Source organism: Cydia amplana, chromosome 4, assembly GCF_948474715.1.
Source record: "Cydia amplana chromosome 4, ilCydAmpl1.1, whole genome shotgun sequence".
Lineage (NCBI taxonomy): Eukaryota > Metazoa > Arthropoda > Insecta > Lepidoptera > Tortricidae > Cydia > Cydia amplana.
In genome coordinates, this window is record NC_086072.1 from 217,374 (window position 1) to 227,737 (window position 10,364).

At 40.9% G+C, this 10,364-nt stretch overlaps 1 protein-coding gene across 1 annotated transcript; it reads left to right on the top strand.

The window, feature by feature from the left end:
- Positions 1-1,002: 1,002 nt before the first annotated feature.
- LOC134663018 (ornithine aminotransferase, mitochondrial) lies at positions 1,003-7,994 on the top strand. The gene is made up of 9 exons (XM_063519308.1): positions 1,003-1,127; positions 2,579-2,717; positions 3,052-3,220; positions 4,458-4,598; positions 5,014-5,173; positions 5,909-6,036; positions 6,672-6,749; positions 7,228-7,366; positions 7,816-7,994. The coding sequence occupies exons 1-9, from the start codon at positions 1,007-1,009 to the stop codon at positions 7,980-7,982; spliced, it is 1,242 nt and encodes a 413-aa protein (XP_063375378.1). The 5' UTR covers positions 1,003-1,006; the 3' UTR covers positions 7,983-7,994.
- The last annotated feature ends 2,370 nt before the right edge of the window (positions 7,995-10,364 follow it).

The following is a 10,364-nucleotide window of genomic DNA, read 5'->3' on the forward strand; positions in this document are numbered from 1 at the left end:
GTCAATTTGTAGGTAATATTTTCTTAAAAACTCAGTAAATTTGCTAGGCTTGGCATTGCGCATGATGTGTATCCACCGGCACGATCCTATTGACGAAGGTAAAGGCCGGGTCATTCAATATTTGATAAGGAGCGATGAATCATAATCATAATATATTTATTGTGACTATAGGTATCCAAAAAAAGTGTTACATTTCATAAGTACTAAAACCATAGCCTACCATCTTAATGGTGTACAATATTTGTTACTTAAAGCTAAAAATAATATTTAATGACATTATATAGCATAATAAGTAAATCCAGTAAACGCATTACCTACCACAGCCGGTTACTTCCAGATACATTATTGAATAGCGGTTAATCGTCTTATCTTTGTTTATAAATGTTTCTTAAATAAAACGGCTATCTATTAATAGCGCGAGTTGACCAGTCTGTTGGACCACACATCGTTTTGCTATAATAATCAGTGTCAACGGCGCGTTATAATCAGTTAGCTTCGAGAGTTTGTCTTGGCAGCTTTGTGACCCACTTCGAATAATCAGCGCATAGTCCACATTTGAGAGAAATATTAAATAAATATATTAAGTCAGGTCACTATTTTTTTACTTTATAATTTGCTTATAACGAGTAGCTTTACCTAGAGCCGTTCCAGAGTCTGACAAGAGTTTTGCATTAAATAAAATTAAGTATTCAGTATTTTTCTGAAAATTAGTTAGTTTGTTTCATTCCGTGGGTTCGAGATTCGGTAATGCTCTGTTTATATTATTGTAATTTTAATAAAAGGTGACAAAATGGGCCGGGTCCTAAACAACCCGAGACAATATTTTATTAATCGTTCTTATTCCTAAATCGTAGATGATCTCTTTATCGTTTTACCTTTGATGCAACTTGCAAGCCTATTGTACGATCAGCTCGATTTGTGATGGGGGTGTGTTCATGTTACGTCTAGGACGCCGCTAGGCGCTACTTACTCGACTAGGGCAACATTTTATATAATATATTAATTTATGTTTAAAAAAGTCCAGATCATCATGGCCAAGCTGTCTTCGAAAGAGATCTTCGCGCTGGAGGACCAGTATGGCTGCCGGAACTACGCCCCCGTGCCGGTGGCGCTCACTCGCGGTGAAGGTAACGGCACCATCTCTTTACCGATTACATTTATAGGTATTCTGTGTCAATCTCCCCATTTTCCTCCGGGAGTGTAAGTACGTTTATTTGCTGTACAATACAATAATTGGCTACTTTCCTACTAGTCAAATCAGCTTCTTTTTTAGAACTGTCAAAACGATTCTGCAGTTACTCGCGCGGCAGTTTGGAACAATATGATTCGATCCTAAGCAATTGGAGCAAAGACCTAATCTTTTTAACACACGAATGCGTGTGGCTGCATCAGAGCCAAACACTTATAACCTATGATCAGGAGGTCGATTCTAATTTAACAGTTTATTAGGGGTTTCAACTGATTTTGACACGACCGTATATGTAGTTCGTTTCTTTAGCATTAAAAAAAGTTTAAATCCGGTTTCAGCCAGCCTATTATGGATAGCTTTATCCATCTTTATCCACGTGATAAAATAACTGTCACTGTTTAACACCGTGGGAAAGAAAGTGACGGACACCGTTTTATCACGCTGTCACGTAGACAAGAACGACCATCATATCCGTACAGTAGGACATTATGACATGTCGTTATATATGCGAGACTTCAACTCTGGCGCCCACAGGGCCACAGGTATTTATTGTTACTTGCCTCGATCTCTGCATTATTTGAACAGACATCTCGCGCGTGTAGCTAATCTCTTATCTGAAAGTATCAAAGCTGATTCCCTTATCTCAAGTGTTTGTACAGTCTATTAAAGAAGAACTAGCTATTGACAGTCGTCAAGATTAAAGCAATTAAAATAATTAACTGCATTTGCTTGCTCTAGCTAAACCTGGGATTTCTTATTTATATGTAACCTATACTACTCGTGATCTCATTTTTCGTGGTTTTTATGATCTCTGATAATGTAATTAGTTAGGTAAATAGATTCCGAGCACGCAAAGATTTCATGTCAAGTGTAAAGGCGGGATTCCACCAGCGTGCGGCACAATAATATTTAGCACAAAAATGCTTGGGGCCCACCCTTTAGGTATGTCAAGTAGGTACTTAATTATCTTTAAAATATTTAAATGGTGATATACATATGTAGTATACACATTAATGTCCTGCTCGGTATGTGTGCCGTTTTGCTGACCCTTGCCCTTAAATATATAATAACAACTTATGATTACACTTATTCTCACATCATACTACACTGGTCCTTCGAGCCGTATAAAGTCAGGTTATAAATGAGTATTTTGAACAATTTCCAACAATTATTAAATTGTACAACGGGACTTAATCGCGTATCTAAGTTTTAAGATTTACCTCCGACGTTTCGAGGACGGCGTTGTCCCCGTGGTCTCGGAGAAGACTCTGTCTCTCTGTCTGTGTCGGTCTGTGTAAAAATCGTGAAAGTTTAAATCAGTGTAATTTCCAACAATTTTGTATAAAGCAATTCTGCTAATTATTTCTAAACAATTTTTCTGTCTTCCAGGTGTGTTCGTGTGGGACGTGGAAGGCAAGAAGTACTACGACTTCCTGAGCGCGTACTCGGCGGTGAACCAGGGCCACTGTCACCCGCGCATCATCGAGGCCCTCAAGAAACAGGCCAGCCAGCTGACACTTGTCTCCAGGTATTTACCAACTGGCTTGACCGTTGCCTCCGTGGTTTTGGTTTCTGTCCGCCACGGCTGCTGCTCCGTAACTAAAATCAGGTGTTCAAAGCTCATATTTATTTTACTGCTCTTCCCCTATTATTAACTGTGTCGTCATATTTTGGCTAGTACTCCGCAGAAGTATCAAGTCAATGTTTTATTCGAGCACTATATGTGATATAAAATAAAATCGAGTCTTAAGTAGCACGACTAATACTATTCATTGTTCACTTCAATGTTTCCCATTATATTGTTTATTATTGATGATCAACGATAGTTCAAGTTATTAATAATTGTGTGATATATTTTCCAGAGCATTCTACTCCGACAAGCTAGGAGAGTACGAGAAGTTCATGACAGGTCTGCTGGGGTACGAGCGGCTGCTGCCCATGAACACGGGCGTCGAAGGCGGCGAGAGCGCCTGCAAGATCGCCCGCAAGTGGGGGTACGATGTCAAGAAGATCCCGCCCAAGCAGGCTAAGGTACCTACTGTCTCCACATTTTAGCTCTCCCTGTCTTTTGTGCACCAGTGACTCGGATAAGCTGGGTGAATAAGAGCAATTCATGACGTCACTATACTGGGCTACGAAATTGTCTCAAGTGGGGGTACCAATGATGTTAAGAAGATCCCGCCAAAACAGGCTAAGGTATCTACTACTCATGCTACTATCCACTCTAGTAGAATATATTTGGTTGTTTTTCAGTTTAAGATCTATAACTTTAATAGTATCCACTCTGTCTATTGCTAAAAATAAGGCTTCTAAAAGTTAGAACAAATGACATGTGATTTTAGATAATTGCCGGCTAAGGTAGAGCATCAGGTGCAACGGATTCAATCGATCAAATGCCACTATGTATTGCAAATCGCATAATGTGATAATGGATGCCGGCCTTGGGAGAGGCCAAAACATCATCGCTCTCAAGCAGGGCTACTAGTTGTCTCTTGTTTTAGTTCCCCAAATATTTAGTAGTATTATTACCAGAGATCGGCGGGGATGAGCTATTTGCCTTATAATATGACGTAAGACATGTCAAATTATAAGCTAAATAGCTCACCCCCGTCGATCTCTGATTATTACTGAATGCTAAATTATAACTATTTTAACTCATATGGTGCGATTTGCATGCAAAAAAGGGAAGCATGTTAATTACAAGTTGGCGTGGCATTTAACCTTTTAACCGCCAGACGGCGAAGTAATATGCCGTGCTCCGGACACTAGGCGATCGCAAAATTATTTAAGCGAAATTGAACTTGCGGAGTCCCGCGGAAATCCCTATTACATTGGCGAAGTTGTCGGCTGTAGCCGTCGTTGGCGTCCGTGGCAAGACTTTTCAGTGACGGCCCCAGCCGACTGTTGCGGTCAATGGGTTAATAAAGTAATTTTGAAAAGGTTGCGGCTTACATTGCGGATAAAATGGCCTCAACTTCACAAACACATTAACATAGAAAGCTTGACATTTGGGGCTTCCGTCGGCCGGCACCCTTTACTCTTCAAGCTTGTTGTTGTGGTCCGCGAGCGCCGACCTAAATATATACTTCCATTGCGATGTCGTTACAAAATAACAGTTAATAGGTACAAAGACACCGGAAGAGATACCAGGCTATTTACTCCGTCATAAAAAGCATCGACGTTTGTTTTATATGTCACCTAGGTATTGAACTGACATTTATATGGCTGTTAAGCAATTATATCGAGACTAAAAAAGCTTTTTTTCCAGATAATCTTCGCGGAAGGCAACTTCTGGGGTCGCACAATGTCGGCTGTCTCGGCATCTTCAGACCCCGACTGCTACACGGGCTTCGGGCCCTACATGCCGGGCTTCGAGCTTATCCCCTACAACGACATCCCAGCTCTTGAGGTAATAAGTAAAAAGGGAAAAAGCGTAATCTGGGACGAAGAAAAGTTAAACTTTAGCTTACCACAACTAAGAATTTGGGAGTAGTAGATACCTACTAAGAATTTGGTAGGGTCGCCATGTGATTTTGGGCATGGTGCCATATTGTCGGAAGAATAGCTTCTGTCTTAAATAACACGTCGTTACATTCACTCATATCATATTACGTTACTAAGGGTGGAGGCGTAGAGTATGAACCATTATGGCACAATAATTTACCTACATTATGACTTATATTCTTGCCAAAAAGTTGCTAGAAGAAATGTTGGCAGCTGTTAGTTGTGTTATTTAGGTTTGAGTGGTTTTGATAACACTTACTTAGGTAATATGTTGATTTTTAAAGTGATCTTTCTAAATCCTGTTTCCTCTACGTTTCCAGAAAGCGCTACAAGACCCGAACGTGGCCGCGTTCATGGTAGAACCGATCCAAGGAGAAGCGGGTGTGGTCATCCCGGCCGACGGATACCTCAGGAAGGTGCGCGAGCTCTGCACCAAGCACAACGTGCTGTGGATTTCTGATGAGGTCCAGACAGGATTAGGTGAGTTCAAAGACATAGACGACAACTTGTAAACACACCGACAGTGACAGATAGGGAGTCAGGTACATATAAGTACGGCGTTCATATGGGGATCCATATGAACGCCGTACTTAACGTTGCATTTGGCATGGAAACTAAGCTTAAATAGGTATCTTCACTATCTTCAGTTCCTGAATAAATCCCTGATACTTACATCAACAATAAGCGGGCATCACATCACATTGTCTCCTTCGAGCGTGTAAATAGAATTTAGAATGAGTTACACGCTAAGCTCCCCTATATTCCCATTCCATGGTTAATTGTGGGCTCCAGTTTTCGCACTTATTCCGTAAATGTAATGCGTACACGTAACGTAAGCCAACTCTAATTAGCCTTAAGCCCTTGCTACACGGTCGCCGACAAGCCCCTCAGACCGCGTGGCCTTGGTCTGGACGGACCGTGTAGACAGTTGTTTCCAACAAAATTTGACCAAAACTGACCAAGGACAGAAGCCCTTGCTACACGGTCGCCGACAAGCCTTCTAACCGTCTGTCCTTGGTCAGTTTTGGTCAAATTTTGTTGGAAACAACTGTCTACACGGTCCGTCCAGACCAAGGCCACGCGGTCTGAGGGGCTTGTCAACTACCTACTTCCGGAAGCGCTGGATCCTGTGTCTTAGCGACTTTCCGAAGCGATCTCAACGTGTTAATAATTAATGTTTTGTGTGCCATAAATATAGATGAATGTACGTTGCAGGACGCACGGGCAAGCTTCTGGCGGTGCAGCACGAGAACGTGAGGCCGGACATCGTGATCCTCGGCAAGGCGCTGAGCGGCGGCGCGCTGCCCGTCTCCGCGGTGCTCACTGACACCAGAGTCATGGACGTAAGTATAGTTTGTAGCTTTCTAATACACCCCGAAGGCTAATCCTATTGTCTATTGTTAAGAAAAACCGCTCGTGCCACGTGCCACAAACACCTGCATAAAAAATCGGTACTTCGGTTACTGAGTGCCGGCGAGTCGGACGCTACAGAACCAGTCTAAAATGTGTCATCGAGATGCGTAACAAAGGCGCGTTATCGGAGAGCGCACCTACACTGGTTTTTTGAGCGTTGAATAATAATTAATAGAATAATTAGGACCCTTTTTTGCAGGTAAGTAGCACGTGCGGTTTTACTGAACAATAGACAATAGGATAAGCCTTCGGGGTCTACTAGAAAGCTACAAATTATAATAACACGCGATGGGCGGTGGCGGCGATGTAGATGCAGAGGGGTGTGAAAAGATAACGTAAAGGTTATACCTACTCCGACAAAAGCTGAGGATGTAAAACCGAAAACCATAATTAGGTTCCATGTCCTAAACTTTTGGGTCCTGTTAAAATTTTAGATCGGCGTAGTTTGATCCGGTACTTTTGATGCTGACTGATGTACGACCTACCTTGAGAAATTCGCTTATTGATCTCTGATATTTTAAATTATCGTAAGTGTGAAAGAATAACTCATTGAATTTAATTTCAGGTTATTACTCCCGGTACACACGGTTCCACATACGGAGGAAACCCACTGGCGTGCGCTGTGGCTACGGAAGCTATCAAGGTATGCACATGTATGGTACCACCTTGTACAATAATATGTTATGTTAACAGTTCTTATGGTTACCTAGTTAAAGTTTTCGGGATTCAAGGATGCAATGTACTGTAAGAAACCTGCAGCCGGTCGGTGGGAATCGTACATTAGCTTTACCCGACTTTAAAGGCCTGTTCAGACGAGGCCAATTTTTCGCCAATTTGATTAAATTGTCCAATCAAATCAGGCCGTGTAGACGCAAACGCCAATTTGGCTCGCCGAATTCGACCGCCGATTACAACCGATATTACCGATAAAATGGGGTGCGAACGCAAGAATACCAATTAGTGACGCTAGTATGTTTTGTTTAGGAGCATTTTTTTTAATTTTTAGGGGTCAAATATTACCATAAACCTTAAATTTGAGATTGACACCAATTTCACTACTGATCAAATCGGTCGATATGATCATCCCGCCTGGATCGCTTAATAAGAGCAACGTGTTGCAGGTGCTGCTGGAAGAGAAGCTGTGCGAGAACGCGGCGCGGCTGGAGGGCGTGCTGCGCGGGGAGCTGGAGCAGATCCCCAGGAGCGCCGTCACCGCCGTGCGCGGCCGCGGGCTCATGTTCGCGCTCGTCGTTCACGACAGTAAGTTGGTGACATTTCTTGGCAAAAATACGTCCATCCAGGCCGATTGGGCTTTTAAAGTTTTTCTTTGTAAATTTTTGATAGAAAAATACATCTGCCACATGTCATACCTGTTACACGCCGGCCACACGGGACAATCAAATGCCCTTTAAATCTCAAGTGCGTTCGGCGAGCTTATGTTCTTGAATTTCAATTTAATTAGATTGTATGTATAGCTGGTCAAGCAAATCTTGTCAGTTGAAAAAGGCGCGAAATTCAAATTTTCTTTGAGACGATATCCCTTTGCGCCTACATTTTTTAAATTTGCCGCCTTTTCTACTGACAAGCTCTGCTTGACCAGCTATATAATGACATTAATGACTACCCCCCCGATCATTGTCTATGATTCCGTCCGTTCCGGCGTAAAAAGGCAAAGGGGTTTCATAAGTTTTAATGCGTTATTTTTTCAGATATTCCCGCGTACGACGTCGTCCTACGATTGCGCGACGCCGGTTTGCTGACCAAAACCACTCACGGGCAAGTGATCCGCCTGGCGCCGCCGCTGACCATCACCGACCAGCAGCTGCGTGATGCTTGCAAGATCATGCGTGATGTTTTCTTATCTTTTAGCAATTAAAGTTTAAACTACATCATGTTCACTTTTATTTGACCTACAATACATAAATTTACAGCGCCGCAGCGGGGCCCATTTTTAACCGACTTCCAAATCTCAAAAGGAGGTTATCAATTCGGTTGTGTTTTTAAAGTTACAGGTTTTAATTTAACGAGTTTGTCAAAATGGTGAAGAATATTCTACATTTTACTGAATCCGAGTTTTATGTGTAGCGTACGACGTACCACACTGTACCTCCTTACAGCTCGTATTAAATTACTTAGGTAGAAAGACACACTGGTGCGGGATACCATAGATCTGATGATATTTTTATTTATTGCAAATAAAAACTACAACATTGTACCTTAATTTAATGTTTCGCCAAACTGTGAAGCAATTTTTGTGCTGTTTCGCAAGCCAAATGAAGTCAGTAGAAAAAGGGCCGCAAATTTAAAAAATGAAGGTGCGAAGGATTGTCCTGTGGGAGTTTCTGTTTTGATGGGACATAATAAAAGAATACCCATTTAAGAAAAAACAGTAATTATTGTGTATATTTTTATTTATAAGGTGTATACAGAAGTGAGTTTTATACATAAACTAATTATTTACAAATACAGTGAGTAGAAGAAACATTAAATCGTTGTGCGAATTCTTGATCAACGTAAGTACGAGTAAGTACATTAATTTCGTAAATTGCTTTTGAAAAGACTTAGAAAATGTAGAATATAGAAAGTACAGTCGCCGTTTAAATATTACCTATCTATTAAAATATATTAAGCGTTATTCATAGGGTCACCTTAACATCAACCAATTCTTACTGAGGTCTACCGAACTAACAATTTGACCACCAACTTGTTTCAATCTTTTGAGCCGACTAAATACTTCATTTCGTTAGCTAGCATTATATATTTTGGTTAAATAATGAATATGCTACGCCCACTGACAATCCAACCTCTAGACTGAGCTTATAGGCCAATTCTTTCATGAAACCGATGTTGCCAAAAAATACGGGGGTGCGGGGGGACGAGGTGAGCGAATCCCGTGCCGTGATTGGTCCGTTCAAAGACACGGACCAATCACGGCACGGGATTGACTCGAAGATGGAGTAACGCTACCGTATGTGTGGCAGAGGGGGCAGCGCGACTATGCTATGTCTAGAGGTTGGATTGTCTGTGGCTACGCCATAAACTAAGGTAAAATCTGCTCCTATTTTATAATTATTGTTTGGACTTCAGGCCTGAACCAATTAGTACCTACTTACCTCGTATATAATTCTAGGCTAGTTGAACAACAAATTGGTGGACAGAATAGCTAGTCTGAAGATCTCTAAATAATTAGAACATAAGTTTAGTGTACATTTCTCTCCGGGCAATCACAGTTAGTTGAGGTAAATACTTTAAAGACACCTAATAATATTTAATGTAAGTACGTACCTAGCAGCGCAGCCTCTTTCGATTCTTAAAAAATGATTTTTATTTTATAATTATTATTGTGACAATAACAATCAAATGTTATTATTTTGTTCCCTTAGAATCCTTAGATAAAGTTTATATGATACAATATGCCAAACCTAATGAAAATATTAAGTAGGTACCTACTGATTATTAATGTTTTAGCCATATTATACGAGGGCAAAATGTAAATCATACTAATGAATTTTTATTACGGTATCAACCCCTAAATAGTGGAAAAGTATAATAGACCGAAAAGTATGAAGCAGCTTAATTTTCATGTAAAATGTATGTATTAATTAAAGGTAGGCATAATATGGCTAAGCTGCTTTCTCATTAAAATGATTATAATAGTTCGATATATCGACCGTTTGTCGGCGCGGCCACTGTAGGACGCTATAGGTACCAATTATACTATCATACTAATTTGTTCCACTGTTATTTCACATTATTATTTATAACCTAGAAATTGCTTTTAACATGGTCATTAAATGTTTAAAATTTTAATCTTTTTTTCACTGGGCTTTTCACTAACATCTTATTTAAGGAATAAGTTTCGTTCTCGTTTCTACCAAAATTGGTTCAGATACTTAAAATCTCTAGCCATCCCTTTTTAATTCATCTCTCTCTCTTCTTCCTAGTCATTATTATTCCCACCATCCCATCACTAGTTGGGACAGGCGTGGTTCACTCCGCGATCTCGTCGCGTCGCTACAAGTATAGTTTGTAGCTTTCTAGTAGACCCCGAAGGCTAATCCTATTGTCTATTGTTCAGTAAAACCGCACGTGCTACTTACCTGCAAAAAAGGGTCCTAATTATTCTATTTGGCACCTGAGCGCGGGCTAGTCCAACGCTCAAAAAACCAGTGTAGGTGCGCTCTCCGATAACGCGCCTTTGTTACGCATCTCGATGACACATTTTAGACTGGTTCTGTAGCGTTCGACTCGCCGGCAC